The sequence below is a fragment of the Hetaerina americana genome, unplaced genomic scaffold (genome assembly GCF_022747635.1).
Source record: "Hetaerina americana unplaced genomic scaffold, ioHetAmer1.1.p SCAF_4, whole genome shotgun sequence".
In the NCBI taxonomy this organism is placed as follows: domain Eukaryota; kingdom Metazoa; phylum Arthropoda; class Insecta; order Odonata; family Calopterygidae; genus Hetaerina; species Hetaerina americana.
The window spans coordinates 76951857-76971225 of record NW_027286985.1 but is presented as its reverse complement, the minus strand read 5'-3'; the positions used below and the strand labels follow the sequence as shown (position 1 = coordinate 76971225).

The 19369-nt window shown below is 39.5% G+C and overlaps 1 protein-coding gene across 1 annotated transcript in view; it reads right to left on the bottom strand.

The window, feature by feature from the left end:
- The window catches only part of LOC139692623 (E3 ubiquitin-protein ligase HECW2-like), a 172927-nt gene that overhangs the window by 54454 nt on the left and 99104 nt on the right, over positions 1-19369 (bottom strand). Inside the window, exon 2 of the mRNA XM_071590916.1 lies at positions 3106-3219. Coding sequence (XP_071447017.1) covers positions 3106-3219 — 114 coding nt within the window. The remainder of the gene's footprint in view (positions 1-3105; positions 3220-19369) is intronic.

Sequence of the window (19369 nt, the reverse complement as noted above, 5' to 3'; positions counted from 1 at the left end):
AATCAAGAGTAGGATGTAAAAAGATTAAATTGACGGAAATAAAAACAAACAAAGAATCTCTAAGCATAGGGCAGGAGAGAGAGAGTAGCAGTAGGGTTGGGAGAAATTCAAAGAGGTCGGGAAAAGGGATGCAGGACATTTTAAGTGGTAATGGAACGTTGATGACCTTAATGGAGGGGGAATGAGTGGAAGAAAATATTCGGCATGCAGGGCGGAATTTTAGGAGGCAAAAAGTATGAGGAGTTGGAGAATACTGTTTTGTAGTGTAGGGCGTATTGTCACGCCAGTCGCGGGTCCGAAGTGTAGCAGTGGATCTCGTATACGTTCATCAAGAACCTACCTTAACCGATACTCCGCCATACTGTAGATAACCAGTATCGTCTAAAAGAGGCTAAGTTAAATACACTTCTTAGGAAAAGGAAATACGGGAAACCTAGCTTGGAAAGCTATAGAAACTTCCATTATTGATACTGGCTGAATTATCAGGTAAAATTTTCAAAATACATGAAGTCATTTAATCTTGGGACATAATACTTATGAACATTTGAATTTAGAGGCTAGGCGTATGTGTGTATGAATGCCCATGACTACGTACTGGTAAAAGGTATTTTTGCGCTTAAGAGCATAATTATGCACAAATAGCTGGTGGCTTAGGATCTCCTTGAGGTGGATTACAGGGTGGATCTACAGAACGCCTAAGAAGCCGCTAAAAGGTCGTGCGGTGGGCGTTGCTAAGGTGCCAGATTTTTATGCATGAATATGTACACATATAAATTTTATTCACGCGCGCACACACATACGCCCATTGCTCCATGATGTAGGAACGCATTTTAGTCTCAGGTTCAACTCCACATCATTTACTTCAATACCAATTAAAGTGTGTGCAATTAAGGTTCCCTTGTATCGCTCGAAAGATTTATCTATTTTGCAAAAATGAATTAGAAATAATGGTCATACAAACTCGAGGGATTTGCCATAACAGAAAATATTAATGACCTTTCTCATTTTCATTCTTGAATTTTGTTTTCTATTCATAATATGCGAAAACTTTCACAAAAGATTCTAAATTATAGTACTATTTGAAAAGCGTCGCCTTGGCAACCCGCGACATTGCTAAAAAATGAATGCGGGAAAACGCCGAAAGGATTTAATGGAGGAATAAATTGGGATTAACTTAATTAACCAATTCTTTCTATGCTTATTAACCCAATTTATACCCTTTAATATCTAAATAATTGGAATTTTGAAATATTTTCTCACTGGCTGACGCTAGCTGACGTCGTATTCCACGTCTCAGATTTTAGAGTAAACAGAAGATATGACCAATTCAAAATTAAATATGGCAAAATGTACTTGTTTTCATATGATATTGTATTATGTGGAAAAATTACATAATTCCACAGTTAACATTTTAAATATATGATGCCGACTGTTCGTATTTTCAGACCGTAGTTCGACTTGCCTTTAATAATCATTTTCCAGCATTCTTTAACAGATGGATTTCTAAGGGTGTTATTTTATTTACGGTACTATTCTTTAAAAAAACGATATACCATAAGTGGATATGAATCAAGTTACACCCTTACGTATATCGGATCACGACGGTAATCAATCAATGTCCGTCGTTATCTATCATGTGAGTTGAAGTTCTAAGGCCACCTAATTTTCTTCTGACAAATTACTCACACAAGAATGTTGAAACTTCTATTACCAAAAATCCCTCTTCCCTTCCCTCTCCCCTTCTATCCCAAAAAATCTCCTTTTAGACCTACAGTTTTTCACAACATCGACGCCATCTTTTAATGGCTTCCAAGGGCGCTTCTCTCATGGATCCCTTTTTCCCACGAGAAAATTGCTGATACAAGAGCGACCCGAATGGAACCGACTAACATTAGGCCATCTTAAAACCTTCGGACCCCACGAAAGCACATTTTTCATAGCCATAACACCATCACCGGATGTCTCACTCAATTTACGGTAGGTGTTAATTCTCACCGGTGGAGGAAATGGATGCCAAGCTGTTTTTGTACACTTGACGCATTTCATTTGGTCCACCTCATCCCCAACTAATCTTCAATCCCTCGATTGCATCTCTCACTTCTTTGCCAAAATAGTCAAACACAGAGTCCCACATTTCCGCAATATGTACTCAAGTGCTGTTCTGTCTTATTTATCCATTTCTAGTCCCCAAAGCTGCAGACTTAAAGATGATTTAAAACTCCTCCACAACACCCTAAACTCGACTATTGATTGCCCTGAACTGCTCTCTTTCTTCAACTTCAGGATACCAACTCGATCCACCCGCACCCACTCCCTACTCCATCTGCCTATTCCTAGAAATATCTATCACCAAGCGCTCACCTTTATTTAGCCTCTCCTCCCTTCTAAATTCACTCCCTCACACTGTCGACCCTTTTAATTTATCATGCAACAATTTCACCACCCAAGCTTTATCCCACCTTTCAATAAAATTTTCCCCGGTCCATGGTCAGTTCTCGTTGTTATTGTTATAATGTTATTATCTTTTGTTCTCTTTCATGTTTGTTATATTTTTCACAGTAAATTGGCACTACTGCTGTATGTGAATTATGTTTTAAAATGAATAAAAATAAAGCTTATCACTCCAGTGGCAGGTATACGAACTCAGTGCAATACGCGGTACAGCTATTTAATTGTATTCACAAAGAGTGCCCGCATTTATTATTTTGTACGTTGGTAGCGAATAAACATTTCTCTATACATATTTATTATATATATTTAAAGAAAACAGAGAGAAACACACGAATGCCGAATTTAGTGGCCAACCCACCTATTTCATACATATATTTCAAACGTTATTTCATATTTAACATTTAGGAAGTAAATGGATAATTGTTGGTTATTTCGCGTAGTCAGGGCAGAGCCACTAAACTTAGTTTGTTTGGAGTCAGTTCAGACCGGGCTCGAGGCAAAATTCATTTGCGAAGACCCTGACATTCTCGGGGGTGATGTCTTCGGAGGGGATAGGAGGGTGGATGAAGAGTTCCAAAACTAGCCCGGAGTTGCCCCCTGGAAAGATAGCGGTGGGGGCGGCGGAGGGAGGGATGGGGAGGGCTGGAAACTCACGGGCGTGTGCGGCGGAGGGCGGCAGTTCGAGGAGCCAAGGCAGGAGGCCAGCCGTTCCGCTCACACCTTCACTCCGGCACTCAAGCAGTCTTCTCCGAGATGGGTCGCAGTCGTCTGTCAGAGAAGAGAACGGAGGAGGTTTAGTTAATCAGAAGACATCTCACGGCACGGAGAGGGAAAAAAACACTGCTCAAGGAAAGCATGCCACATCTTATTCCACGCGTATTTCGGATTTCGAGGATCAAGACGCCAGCGCCTCTCATTTGTACGGTCCGAGAACTTATGAACACGCTTTAAAAAACAACAGTAATCAACTCGAAAGTTTATATGATAGGTGAGGGTTAGATCCCCCGTAATTTCCCCTACACGGGGTGTGATGTTCACGCATGAGAGTAGGGGTGTCAGTTCCCTTCGCTGAATCGCCAATGGCTTCCCAAGAAGCTCTGGAAACCGAAAATTAACACAGCTTGGTTGAAGCTGAAGGTACCCAGAGGTGGCACCGGGAATCGAAGCCGGGCCTTCCGATCTGTAGCCCAGCGCTCTACCCACTGGACTACATGGTCCCATATAAATACAGGTGAGATGAAATAATGCTAGAACAGTAGGAAACAATATACGTCACATCGGTCAATAATTACTCAAATGGTTGGTGATCTAACACCCACTGCCACACGTCTTCACCGCGGCTTAAGGGATGTGGATGTAGCGTAACCTATATGAGCTACCAGTCGATTTAAAAGTCCTCTGAAAACATTCTCAATCGCCAGTACTAAATTTTCCAATAGCATGTAATGCAGGCAAGTAAAAAGAACTGCACTATTCATTCCCATCAGCAGACGCCGTTTATCCAAATTACATTGACCGGTAAAATGATTTGTAGCTTTGAGAAATAGACATGCCTGGGATAACGAACTTTATCCGGCTAGAGTGAATTTTTGCATTTATCGTCCATAAAATTATTTCTCTCTGCTATGTTATTTCCGAACAACGTAATAATCAGTCAGCAAAATTTAGATGAATATCTTAATAGAAGCCAAAGACAAAATTGAGGATCAAGATTGAAACAAAGATGTACGATCTTTTTTTTACATATTCATTGGAATACGAAGCTTTGAGGCGGACTTTTGATTTCAATAATTTTATTCTACTATTACACTTATTATGTAATTACAGAAAAAATAATTTATTTTCAAACATTATTTTACTATATAATAAATTAATAATTTATATTCATATCTGATTTTCACAATGCTTCTCGTTGCAGTACCTCAACAATGGAATTTCTCTTTTTATTTAAGAAAAACAAAACGTATAAATTCTTTTAGTGATTTCAAAACCCCCTCATATGACTATTCTTAATGTCGATACCAGCTAAATCGATTTCTCGCACTCGAAAACGATAAATTCACCCCATTTACCTATCATTGGGCTCATTTTCAAGATGAAATTTAAGATAAATGCTCGCTTTAAGGAATAAGATTTATTCTGAAGTCTTCCGCGACGTAAGTAATGTGCTCACTCTTCTTCCGGGATTTCACCGTTTGACTTGATGGAACATCGAGTCAAGTGACGCGGTGAATCCCGGAAGAAAAATGCATTCATTCACTTGGGTCTGAACTTTGAAAAAGGAAGGATTTAAAGAATTCCACTGCAGTCATCTCTTCCCAACGTCCTCTCATGAAACCAACCATAAAACTCTTGAAGTGTAGTGACCCTGTGCTTTTGCACGTACTAGCCGAGTGCATTTTATAGTACTCACTATTATATATGATATAATTCATAGTATACAGAGGTATTTTCAAGTGTATATTGGTGTAGTGTACAGGACAGTATAGTGCAGTTGAATCATTTTAATTAGGTCAAAGTCTTCATTTTCCCTCGAGTCCATATGAAATAAGCAAATAAGGTTATGCACAATACATCGGTGCCTTTGGTACGCTTTTTAGCAGTGTCAATGGCTAATAACGTCATAAACTAAATAAAATATACACTAAATAAACCAAAAAATAGTGATTTCAGTTAATTTTTCAATTTCATGTAGATGATATCGTATTAAAATTATCAACATGAGGGCCATGCATTCTGCATTCATAATCAATGCTGTAAACGCTATATACATATACATACACACATAAGTATATATATATATACACATTACATAAAAATGGATATACACGTTACATATATATGTATATATACGCATATATACATACATATAAACAACAAAAAATGATGAGAATCCAAAACAATTTTTCGCTGTGAGTAAAGCTCCTGCACTATACACGAAATAACAGGTCGAAATGGCCACCGGCAGTTTTACACAGCTTTCAAATTTAAGCAAGGATCCATATGCCATAGCAATCGCTTTGTAAAGCTGGCAGCAAGGAAACGTCTTGACGCTGGTTACCTGTCCCAGGGATTACGGTCTGAACGCAACTATACGAAGTGACAGGCAGAACTTCATCCAAAATAAGCACTTGATTTCAAGTTGTGTCAAATCTCTCTGGTTCACCTTCTATGCACAGTGTTCTACATGTCCTTTACCTCTTCAACCCTTTAATAAGCCTATACATTCCTCATCTATCCATTATAATTTCAGCATTTACTTCCAGCACCATATTTTGAAGGATGTAATTGTTCTCTGGTCTGATTTTCGCAATATACGATCCAAATCAACTAGAACATAAATGGAATCATTGGGTAGTATAGGATTAGTGTCTCCTTGACTTTTTTTTTTCTTTTACTGTGCAGCCGTGGGAATCACCTATTCTGACAGTAATTATCTATTATCGAAGGTGATGTAATTCACTTGTTTCCCTTTCATAGTTGAAAATTAATTTATTCTAACTTAACATACTAGAACAATATTTTAAAGAGAGCTTTTATTCATCATAAGCATGATTTCTCGACTAATGCCGATGGTTTTTTTCCACGATTTTGACATGTGATATTTTTCGTTGTGTAAAATGACAAGTTTAATGCAACTACCTGTCTTAAATACACAGTACGTGGGCACAACTCTTCGTGTACAGCGTAAGCCTTGGGTGGATGCATCATCTGCCACACACCATACCGGTGGCTCGTAGGTTATCATGTAGAATTATAACTCTGTGATCCACACTTGAGTGCCAAGCCCTTCATGGGTGGACACAGGGATTACCTCTTCATAATTAAACGCCTGAAAAGGTATTCGACTCTCGACGTCCGTCGAACTTCTTCCGTACTATTTCACACTGCTTCCGAGGTGGATGAAACAATCCACTTGCTCTAATTTCCCTCCCAGCTGCGCAGCGTCTGCCTTCAACATCCGCAGATCTCGACCATCAAACGCGACGACGAGAAGAGCGCTGCTTTCCCAGTTGCCTCCCTCTTCCATCACTCCTCTCTCTCTCTCGCCCCAACCAACCCCTCCTTCTCTCACAATCTCAACCCCCAACGCGTCACTACCACCCTCCCACCCCATTTCACGGCCAGTGAGCGTGGAACCCTCGCTCAGCTCGGAGCATGACCGCGCCTCGCCTCCCACACCAACCCCCTCCCACTCAACTCGCGACCCCCGGTGTGGGGAAGGGTTGTTGAGTGTCGAGAGAGAGAGAGAGAGTGAGGCGTGTCTCTGTGTATCCAGGGTTCAACTTCGCTCACCGACGGCCAGCGACACGAAACCGAGGCGACAAATTAATACAGGCGGCCTTAAAAAAATAAAACTGAGGAAAAGGAATAAACTCACGTTCCGGAATGAAATTTCAAACCGACGGCACACATTCCTCCCATTAATCGCTCGGGGTGAAAACAAATGGGATACCGGTTTCCGGACCCGAGAGTACCTGCCTGCCGTGTGCCAAGCGATCCATCTCACGGGTGCTCGAGGGTAGTGGGCGCAAATAAGATTAATAATAAACGTAATTACAGGCGGGTGCATCCCCAAAATATGAGCGGAGCAAACTTGATACTTTCACGCGCGGCGGAAATGCTGCGGACGTAAACACGCTCAAGTTTTTTTCATGTTAGAGGAGATGAAATATAAAAAAATATCAGCGCATGGCGGAAATGGGAAGAGCAATTTAATAGAAAAATAACGGTGCGCATTTCCTTCTAGGTTTTCTGGATCAATTTATGGTTTTCATTTTTCAAACTAACACAGACGTCTGCAAGAAAAGTAAGGATTTAAGAGTGTTGTGTAAAGAGTAGTGAAAAGCTCTTTACTCTTTGGTATTAAAATTCTGGACTGTAATTAACCTTAGGATCGAACTGAATAGCCCTTGGTGAACCGAATGTACGCTGTGAGAGAGAGGATAGAAGTGTCCAACCTTCAAAGCAGTCGGGAACGAAAAGGTCGGCTTTAGAACTGAGATTACAGTTCATTTGGTATAAAGCCCTTGTGCAATGCACACTCATGCATCATTTTCCTATGCTGCCAGTGGCTTATCGGAAAATCCTAATGCATAACAAGTCATAAAGCTCTGATTTAGCTTGGGATTACCCTGACGTTATTAACAGGGTTTCAACCTGGACTCCCTTAGATAGCCGAACTGGCTACGACCACTCTGACAGCCATTCTAGTCAATAATCATGAAAAGTAAATCTTGATACATTTTCATTAAAAGTAAATCATTTTGGTACGTTTTTAACATAACATATGCACATGTATGTCGGTTAGAAATAGCATGCACAGACAAAGTTTTACGCACATAATAGAACCTTAACTGCAAATGAAGACATACAAATTATAAATTACCCACGATAGAAAATCATTATTAGGCCCAATTATTTCCTATTGGCCTAAATTTTGGCAGATCGGAATGAGAAAAATTTCCTGTGGATTCCACTCTCTCTACCAATGGTTCCAGCTCAACAACATTCAGCTATCCAACTGTGAGACATTGATTGGTTGGAATTGGTTGAATTGCACCGTAATACTTTTAAGACCTATGTCGTTTTAAATTCACCATTAAAGAAGATGGAAGCATGAACGGTAGAGTAAACCCTTTTACTTCGCCGTCCGCCTTTTTCCCCAAAAATTATAGTACATATAGTCTTATGACTATCCCACTTCCTCTTTCTCTCACTTCATTTGGATGACGTCGTCACGCAGATTGTACGACGCAGAGAAAAGAATCTAATTATCCATGCAACACGAAAAGACAGATCAGTTTTTGCTCATTTGGTATAGACATCGCTGAAGTGGATTTTATTCATTTATCATGAATCTTGCAGCGAAAAAATATATTTCTATTACTTTCCGCGAGACCTTTAAATAAGCAAAAATGTTATTTAAATATCATTCCGCGGGAGAAATGTTACCGTAGCTATAAGTTCAGTTAAATATAGCACCAAAGTCATTCATTCAGACCGTTCTTTTTCATTTTCTTTAAGTATTCATAACGGGATAAAATGCACTCAAGGGGCCCGATCGAAGGCTTGAGGAAATTAAAAGAGCCATCGCCACTGTTTACTGTTTTGATTTCCGTTAATAACTAATCCGACGTAACGCTCTTTGTGATTCACAATTTTATGGTTTACGTATACGGTTATTGTATAGCGTGTCTTTCTAAGTATTTTAATTAAATGTGATATTCTTTATTTTTTATCAACAGAAAAGGGTAAAATGTACACAAGGAAGAAAAATCTGAGGGAATAGAAACAATTAATCGTACCGCGCGAACGGAATTTCCTTCGATGTAATTTCCTCGCAGATTGTGAAACGTGTAAGAGGCAACCGCGATAATCGCGCAGACGGGCGCTGAATTAACATTCGACGCGCGGACAAGCCGCGAGGGAAGTAGCATTCCACTCTCGGCTTCATTCCGGGCGCGTGTCGCGTCCCGGGGAGGTCCCCGCGCGCGTCCCTGTAGACTAGCCATTTCCACGCCCAGCAAATCTTCAATAGGACGCCCTTTCTCGGCATAAATATCCCGCGTAATACGCATTTAACTGCCTTTGCAGGTCAGGGAGATCGATGAAATGAGCCATAAATTGCCTCCCCTTTTTACTTCTGCACTGGGGGGTCAAGCGAACTCATTAGCGGACGCTCACGAGCACGCCCATCGTTCAGGAATTCTGGGCTTAACCGCGCTAACTTTCTTTTAGAAAAAGGAGTTAAACAGCTAACGAGCTAAAAATTTCTTTCGAGCGCGAGTTTCAATATGTTTTTGATTTTAATTTCCACCTTAACTTTCAATATGCTAAACCATTGTGTCTTCCAGGCAATACGAAACTATAACTTTTCAAGAAATACCGTGCATCGAAATCATTACGAAGAAATATCAAGCAATACATATTGCTCAAATGTAAGGCCGAAATTATCGCATTCTTTCACATAAACTAAATCAAGCGTGGCAATAGTGTGGACACTGGCTTTATTATTTCCCGATGAAACTCAGAATTTTATCATTGGTAACGGAATTTAAGAACGATGAAGTTAGTTAATTTTTCAAAAATACAAGAAATATATTTAAATCGCCACCCTATATGGCAAAGGCCATTATTCAAAGATAAAAATTTTAAATATTTAGGGATTAAAATTTTTAATCCAAATAATAGCGAAAGAGAACAAAGTTACCTACATGCATTACACTTACGCAGAGCTTCTACTCCTGCATTCTTATAAAAACGTAGCCTGTAGAACTTACGTTACATGATTCATGACCATGAATCTACATACCTGAAGATAGCAAGATATATAAACGTTTCCTTCTTAGCACTATGGTAGAGAGTAAGTGGAATTGGAATCCCGGTGGGAAAGATAAATACACATTTTGGAGGGTCTTTCAGAAACTTCTCCGTCATACTGTGAATTTCGAGGACCATGACTCAGCTAATGCTCTATCTAATAAAGCGCACATGCCTTAAGACGATGCTATAATCGAATGTGCGAGACAGAAAGGCTAAAAACGAAGAATCGGGAGACCTTTAGATAATTTTCGAATTTCGAATATACAGATGACTGCGGGAGATCTGGCGGTCCCGGGGTTACAATCCAAATATATCCGCGCTAAGAGCATCGACTACAGACTAACATAGTTCACAATTTTGCAATCCCAGAGTTTGATTTGATTAAAACTTTATTTCTGGATTATAATATAAAATCAATTACGTATGTATTGAAAAATAATTTTACCCTCCTCATTGGGTCTGAGGTAGCTCCCTCGCCAATCCCATAACTAGCTACTGCAATGACCTAGAGGATAAGAAGTACATGTCGCGGAAACTCGACCCCTTCTTTGCAGCATGGCAGGTAAACACACACGCATTTGCAATGTTTTAGATGTACGGTCTCATATAAAGCCAACAGCAGGCATAAGTCATGCCAGAAAAGTGCACTTACCGGAAATATAAAAAACCCAACTATCCACGCGATAAATTCGTCAGGAGACAACAAAAAGTCGTTGCGCGTGTTTATGCCAGAAAAATAATAAATCAGTAAAAGAGAGAATGGGCCATCTTCACGGGAAAATGGTTCATCCGTAAACATTGAGGAACACTTCCGTGAATTCCTATTATGTTCGCCTACTTCTAATTTTCTCCACTAGATGTCACGCAATTGGCTGTCGTCCGACGAGCTTCGTTGCTGACGACACCTATACACGGGATTTCCACTCGTAAAAACTGCGTGTTTTACGCACGCCTAGGGTTTGAAATGCGCATCTGCGCGATTCTGCCTTTACGTTCGTGCCAAACAAACCCAAGCCGGACGACGGAAGGATGGAAAACACTAATTTAGAAGTTTTCCTGGAACGACCGCGCACACACCACCGTGGATAATTCGGGACACTTAATTTTTTTATTTGCTTTTCCGAGGAACACCCTTGATTCCGATCGAATCTTAACGGGGGTGAGCAACGCGGTGGGAAAATCCGCTCACGGACACACTTCCGCTGCAGTGCGGGCGAAGGAGAATGGGGGTGGGAGTTAGAAACGCAGGGTGGCCACCTTCGCGGATTTACGAAATGGTTGGGCATCTCACGAATTTTAACAACCAAAAGAAAACAATTTCCGATTCCAAAATTCCAATGCCAAATATTCTCGACAACAAGATTCACTCTCGTTATCACCTCTGCGAAGTACCGACATTTTTTTCCAATGCTCCACGAACTACCGTTGCTTTGAATAATTTTTAAAGTGACCAACAAGTTGGCACAAAAAGTGGACGGAGGATATATAAAAAGCTTGTGGGATGTTGAAGGCCGCGATGGAAGGGAAAGTGTTGAGCAAGTGAGGCACAGGAAGGGAGCAGTCTTTTTAGGAAGCATGAAGGTAGACAGAAGTTACGGAGAGATGAACAAAAAAAATGTAGGGCAAACTAGAGGAAGTTTTCGCGATATGTAGGCGATAATAGTCGTTAGGGACCTCACAAAGCCAACCTTTATTAAGTAGAATGCCTGAATGACTGAACTAACACGTTGGCTAAGAGTATGGCAGATTAATAAAATGGAACGAGGAAAAACCCTTGAATTAACTAACAAGTTCGCTAAGAATAACGTCCATGTATACTGAAAACCCATTCGATCTAAATACATCCCAAGGGTTTTATCTAATAGGGTCCGTCGAACAATATGTCCCAGGATTTATATTACAACATGGACTCTTTTTAATCGTCCTTAGCTACGTGTAATACGTGTCGCGGCCCACTAAAACTTCAGGACTCGATGCCCCCATGGTTCCCGAGGTTGAAAGAAAAGGTCGCCGACCCATGAGCCTGTACTTCACAGATATTTCAATTTACTCTAAGTCGATAAGCGATCTTATTGTTAACTATGTTCTCCTTTTCAATGTCCTCGTATTTTCTTTTTGCCACGGCGGGTCGCATTGGATCCTTACGAACGCTCTTGAAGAGCCGCCGTGGGAACTACGAGAAGTCAAGCATTCAACTTCTTCGACGATTCAGAAATGGCGCTCGTCGGCCAATCACGTTACAAAGACCACCACCACCGACAGGAAGCTAGGAGGAATCATTTTCAAAATCGTCATCGCACCAACCGGTCGAAACTAAATGCCATATGGCGTATGGCCAGGGCGAATACGTCGAAGACTTACGGTTTCACCTCTGTCCAACACTCTTTCCGAAAACGCGAAGTGGACACCCCACGGGAGTCGCGACCCTGCAAAAGGGGGATTAGGAAAGGAGAGGATCCACCGCTCCCCACCTGCGCAGAGGTCCGCGTCTATTTGGCATGACTGAGCTCGTTATCACGAGAGCAGATGTGACGGAAGACGGAACCTTGAGGATGAAAAAATAAGGGGTGCCGTGCTGGCCTCACCTGGTCCTCCCACCACGGAGAAGTACCCATCTGGGCGGCACACTGAGCCCCTTTGTCATCCTATTCAATTCCAATAGTTACGAAGACGGGATGGATATAGCGTAGCGGGCGCGAGGGAAGGAAGGGAGAGAAAGGATCTTCACTGATTTTATCGCAAACTTGTCTCGATCTTTGAGGGACATCCTTCCAACGATTCGTCCCTCAAACATTCGTGCCGTTTTGCGGAAATTGGATTGTGATTTACGAACTTTCTCCTTGAACTAACTTAATTTAAGTTTGGTCAAAATAGGGCATGAATAAAACAAGTGATACAGAAGACTAATGCTCGTAACATTTACATGTGTAACTAGCAGAAATATCTTTCTCATGCCACTCATTGCTTTTCTCTCTCTTCCATAGACACGATCAATCGCACATATTTGTGCAGGTGAGATAAACATGGCAAAGATAATTCATTCAAACAAACACCCATTAGTAGTTTTCCGCTCATTTTTAATTTCATTACTACCGATTTCGACATTTAGCTGTCATTATTAAGGCATTTTTCTAAGTTGTGGAAAGATTCTACAAAATTAAGCCTTAATCCAGTAATTCAAACTAATTTGCAACATTAACTGTGATTTCAGTTCCCAAATCATTGTAAATTTCCAACCAAATATTCCCTGCTTGCTCGAAGATTTAGTTATAATTGCGCTCATTATCATCGAGTTTGGCCGTTTGTATCCGTGCGTATTAAATTCCGTTAATTTTATACCACAGAATGTAAGGAATCTCTAAGAACTGTGAAGGGTACATCAAAGCTTAGCGTAAGAATACCTCATTTGTCACAGAATTCAAAGAAAAATAAAAATGCGCGGAAGTCTCAAGTTTTCTACGGAGATCTCAGAAACTTTTCAAAAGTGTTCTCTCCGGGTATCTCTTTGAAGAGTTGATAGCAAACATTGCCGTCCGCAGAAATTCTCCGGAGATTTTCATAGAAGTTGACTCAGTAATACAATTATTATTTCTTGAAGCAACTAATTGACCCAAAACAATAGCTTTGACAAATAAGAAAATAAATCTATTTGAAATTTAATTAGTCTTGAAGAATTGCTACAGCATGGCACCAAGAAATTTTATAGACTATTCTAAGAAATTCTGCTGAATTTCCTTAAGAAATTGTTTTAATATTGGTGAGGAATAAACACAGAATCCGAGCGAATCACAGGTAAAGAAGCACACTCAAATGCGCTGAAAAAACATCGCCACAGAGACGCTTTTTCGTCAATTGGAAGATTTTTAGTGAACTATTACAAAGCTCGATATTAAAGACAGGGAACGTTCCTTCAATAAATGCGAAAAAAGCGGTTTGCTGCCTGAGACATAAACACAAGAGATGTAACATGGTGAAAGGGTGTAATATTCATCCTGATGAAACTAAAATACTTGTTAGTTTTCATATTAAATTTTTATAAAAACCTACCGGGGTTTCGACACTTGTACGTCACAGTCACTCATTTTTTTAAATAATAGTAAAAAACCAAGTTTTTTTTATATCATTAATATCTACATCCACTCATCATATAAAACCAATTTCTCGCAAACATCCACCAAATTTCCCTAGTTTTTCTGAACAGTGATACTCTTAAGCTGCCCAAGTTTTCTCAATTTTTTAGAACAAATAATACCTTGTTCTAAAGTTTTCAAATGGTATTAACCCGTCATCAATTCATGAGTATTTCTGACGCTTTCAGTCTTCTGAAAACGGCGCATGAGTGTTATTCACCTGGTCAGGTAAATGCGTTGGCCTTAGTCAGTATTGCAGAACGTAATTTGATAATTTACGGTCCCCGAAAATGAAAAATGGAGAAAGGATAATCTAAGAGCACTCGCTAGATCTTGAAAGATCACTCCCGGACGCCAACTTCATGAAAAATACCGAAATAGCAAGTATAGACTCTATTCAATATTCAGGCGTTACTCACGACCTCACCTGGGTTAAAAATATACGGGAAACACTAGCAAAAGAAAAAAATCGATTTTTTATACGAGTATTGGGGAAATGTTAACATGAGGTTAAAGAATAAGGCTATTTTTCGCTAGTTAGACCTAACTTAGAATGTTAGTATACGGGATCCTCTTGAACCTATCATAGACTACCAAATGAGAACGCGTGCAACATAGAGGATTTGGATTTGTTAAACTTTGCTATGATCAACTTAGTAACGCATCTAGGTTATCAAAGGAAATACGTCAGCAATCACTCACGGAGGGAATGTTTAGTTACAGTTTAAATCCATTACATAAATTGGAAGGTCATCTCTGCAGCGATGGTGTTGAAAATGTAATATTAGCCGGATTGTATCGTAGAAGAGATCATGTCAGTAAGTTTAGTGAGATCAAGCCTACAAATGACAGGTTTAAGATGTCATTTTTCCCACGAACGATAAGGAATCAGAATCACTGTCTAAACGGCCATAGGACAACCTTTTTGATCCTAAGTAGCCTAGTATATTTTCATTGTTTATTCTAACTTTGAATTCGTTCCTTCTTGTAAATAGTAGCTCGTCTCGCATGCGTAGGGAAGTAATTTATTTTTAGACACTGTTGAACTCATATATGTACAGGTAAACATACATTATGATATATGTGAATTATCTCCATTTTTGACAATTTTTCATATTTTTTTGGACTGTAATAATAAAGAAAAACTACATTTTTGATTGAAATTAAATTTAAAATACTTCGCCTTTCCACATAAACCACTTTAGTGGTTTATGTGGAACCCGTTATAAGTCACTTGTAATAAACGTGGTTTAAGTGGTTTATGTGGAAAGGCGAAGTATTTTAAATTTAATTTCAATATGAAGAATTTTCACCAAGTGACGCCAGAAACTGTTTCATTTACATTTTTGATGTTGTATTCCTCGTGTTGAATCATCCCGCAACAACCTCTAGTAGTGTCTCAAAAGTTACCAAGTAGCTGTAGATAAACGACTAACATGTCTACGGCAGGCTGAACTCCACATTAGGGAATCAAGGAGTAAATGACAAGAAGAAAAAGAAGGAATTCCACCAATGGATGGGAGCCAAGAGAACAACCTTGGGGCTACTATTGATGAAGCACAAATCTCCTGGAAGAAGTGGATTCATCCCGAGGTAGATGCCGCGAATAAGTGGACAACGACACAATGACTAACATCCTATACGAGTGCCTTGCTGTTGAAAGAGCTGCATTAACTTACTTGAAGCACCATTACTGGAACCCCGAGGAAATCTCAGACACCTATATAAGATATAAACCAACCGCGATCCCCTGGGCACCTGACTATGGTGGACGCCACAACGGATCTGCAGGTCGAAGGATAAGAGACCCATCCACTCAAGCCAATAAATTACTCGGCTATATTATTAATGTAGGCGAGCTTTCAAGAGAAAATTAGGAATATCTGATTTGAATCATGGTCAAAAAAAGGAATATTTTTAACGCATTACTTTCACACATTATTTTACTCGGTCAAAACTATTAAAAAATATACAGGGCACATGAATTTCCTTTCTAAAAAAATGTATTTGAAAATTGCGGGCATATAATCCGATACATATCCTCGCGGCGAAATCAGACGGGGGATTCAAGTGAACGCGTTAACGTACCATTTTAAAGACAGCAAAATCTGCCAAAGGCGGAATTGTAGGGGATCACGTGATTTTTTCCGGGATATGAAGGTGTTTCATCTTAAAAGTGTCGAATAAATGAAACGGACGCCCATGCAAAAATTAACAACACGAATGGCATAACATCTTTTATTTTATTTAAATACTTAAAAAAGAAAACAAAGCAGTCCCAAGGGAGGAACCATATAAAGGAGCTTACGATCCCATTTTCCGTTAACGTTAATCCCAAGACCGGGACAGGCAACTGAAAAAATGTGTACAAAATTTTATCTCCGACTTTATTGGATTAAAATGCAACTGATTCATAGATGCAATACAATGCACGTTGAAAGCTTTCCGTCCCTTCGTTTCACAGATTACGTCTTTCCTAATAACTATTTTGAGAAGATAACTTTCCATAAATGATTCAAGATTCCTAGATTTACTCCTTGTGTAGGTTTCCCTGAACACAGATTCCATATTAGATAGGTTTCACTGGGTGATATCCGGCTTAGTTACCAGCACGACCACGCTCTCGGCACTGCATCACTAGCAAGCCGCCTTAAACACGCGAGAGCTGCAGTCAATGTTAACAACGATTGATTTCTGGCTCTCGCTCATTTAACCCTTTCTTTCCTTCAGCTTGCGGCGATGAAAAAAAAAGCAGCGAACGACGAACATTACGGCATCGCAGCCTATTTTGAAACTTATTGGTTTAACCCCCAGGTCCACAGATCCAGCGGAATTTCACATTTTTTAGTCGAGAACTCTCACTCGGAATGCGCTTTTTCCATTTGCACTCCATTCATGTGGAACAGGAAGAGAGGGCGGTAATTATGTGCATTCCGAACGAGCACACTTCTGGGATATGAGTTACGCCAAGGCACTGGGAGAATCCAAGATGAAAGGAGCACCAGGATAGTATCAGGAGGTATATCTCCATAAAATGCCCATTCGTTTTGTTCTTTTTATCCCCTCTCCGGACTAAGTATTCATCTATTATTGAGGAAAAAATCGTTTCTCAAGAAAAAAATTGAAATCTGAGATTTCTTAAGGAATGCACACCATTGATGCCCTCTTGAGTATCCCATGAGGATCGAGAAAGAGTTGAATAGATTTTTTTATTAGGCCAAAGAAGTAGAACAAATTATTTTTGCAAACGAGCAGTTAATTGACAGCGTCGATTATCTGCATAGCTGAATTCGATTATTTTTTTCATTGCTGAAGACGTTTTCGTTTTTTACCTTATTTTTTGAGTCTAGACTCCCAGGGAGGTACCCAGACGTAAGTAATTACCTGGAGAACTGATTGGCCGGAGCACCTCAGGGCCTTCAGCATCAATTGCGAAGCGCATTAATAGTAACATTCCTTTGCTAACAAATTCGAGGAGACATTCGGCAAAAATTACGAAAATAGTAACTTTAGCAAATTAACCCAAAAAAGTCGTCGAGATAAGCACCCGAACCCGGGTCCCTCGATTTCCAGGAGAGCTAGCCAGTTAATCTACCGAGAAATATTCGATGGCACTTCGGTGTCCACTACGATGACAAGAGACATTTTATTCAAGGACGAAAAAAATGCATTTTTTAATTTTAATAATTTAAAATGGCAATACATTCTCTCTTACTTTATTTTCTAGAATATAATTATTTTTTCCCAAGGAGCAAACATTTCTACCTGTGCATTAAATAAAAACATCCTACGTAAAATTAACTAATCAATTCTGAATAATATCATTCCTTATTTTTTAAACTTTTAATTGAGCTGCAAATCATCTGTTTTTAAACAAGCGAAGATTCGTCGTGATATTCCCAACCATTTCCTCGCCTGTTCTTGTAGTTTCCCTTTTTTATACGCACTGCCATCGCAGGATAGGGGAAACTGTATAAGTGGTAGTAGTAAAATATAGTTCAAACGGCTCAGGAATTGAGGCGGTAATGTAAATTAAATTAGTGGCTTACTAAAATGTTAAAGTTGAAATTATTGCCGGGAATATTCTCTTCCTCGGTTATCAATAAGACTAATACGCATTTCTTATCATTTGAATAGGTGCCTTCGCTCAGTGAAATGGTTTTTAAAGAACTTGGCTGGCTTCTGGACGCAAGTTATGACGTTCATGAAAGATATATTGCATTTGATGGAGAACTGAATATATCGTCAACTAATTTACAACATACGGTAAAAATCAATCAGTTCCAATGTTCAAAACCCAACAGCAAGAGATCATAATCTCAATCTCAAGGCTAACGCAGATATTAAATTCATTATTGACTGAGCAAGGAGGTGAGCCATAATTCTATTTATCGCACACCGATTGCATAGAACTACAGTCGTAAGTCATATTCATGGTCAGGAAAACCCGTGAGTGGTAGGGTATATTTGGTGCGAAGTTAACACAGGTCAGATAGTAAAACGAATAAAGGCTCTTTAAACCAACGCAAAATATTTAAATTTTTAACGAAGCCTAGAAGAAGGATGCTTGCAGAATGATGACGGGCCAATGGTTACAGGCAAAACCACGCTTGCTGATTCACCACACACTTTTTTGCAAAAACAATCAAGGAAGACTGAAGGTTTTCCATTCCACATTGTAAATTAGCAACGCACTGTCATAAAACGAAGCATTTTCACGGAGTAATAATATCACGTAATGATTTCGATCATTAAAGTACCACGCCATGTTAGGATCACGTTCATTCAATTAATAACTAACTGAACAGTTGTCGCACAGTAAGGAAACATCATATAATAGGAATATAGCAACTTTTTTTCTAGAATTACTTAAAGTTCATACCTTTCCAGATATACTTTTTGTTCGAACTACTTTGTTCTTAGACAATATTATGTATTAAATGGAAGAAGGGACCATTAGGTAGCAATTTCACCCATATAAAGACCTGTATCTGTCTATCTATATCATAAATGACGTTGTAATGTATATCAGTCATAGTTTAGGCCACCCACCTCCACACGCCCTTGAGGCGACTCGCGGGCTATTGAGTAGACGTATTTGCGGCCATATAAATCAATGAATTAAGAAAACAGCAAAATTAATTCCTATTCAAGTATCTCAGTCAGTGATTTGCCAAAGACACCAAGGTTTGGTAATGTGCGACTAAAATATTTAATCCTTATTTCCTCTGTTAGGGAATTGAAAATCAATTAAACATTATCCAGTAACTTCGTACATTTGTGAATGACACTATTTAAGAGAGGAGCTTGTTTGGTGATGGGGTGAGAGACTATGTGATTGTGTTAATCACATACTCCAGAACTAAATAGCACCATAACGGAAGCATGTGAGAAATTTTTATCCACAGCCCAAGCGTTTATCGTTGAATTTTTGAGGCGCACAATGAGTGTGTGTGTGTTCC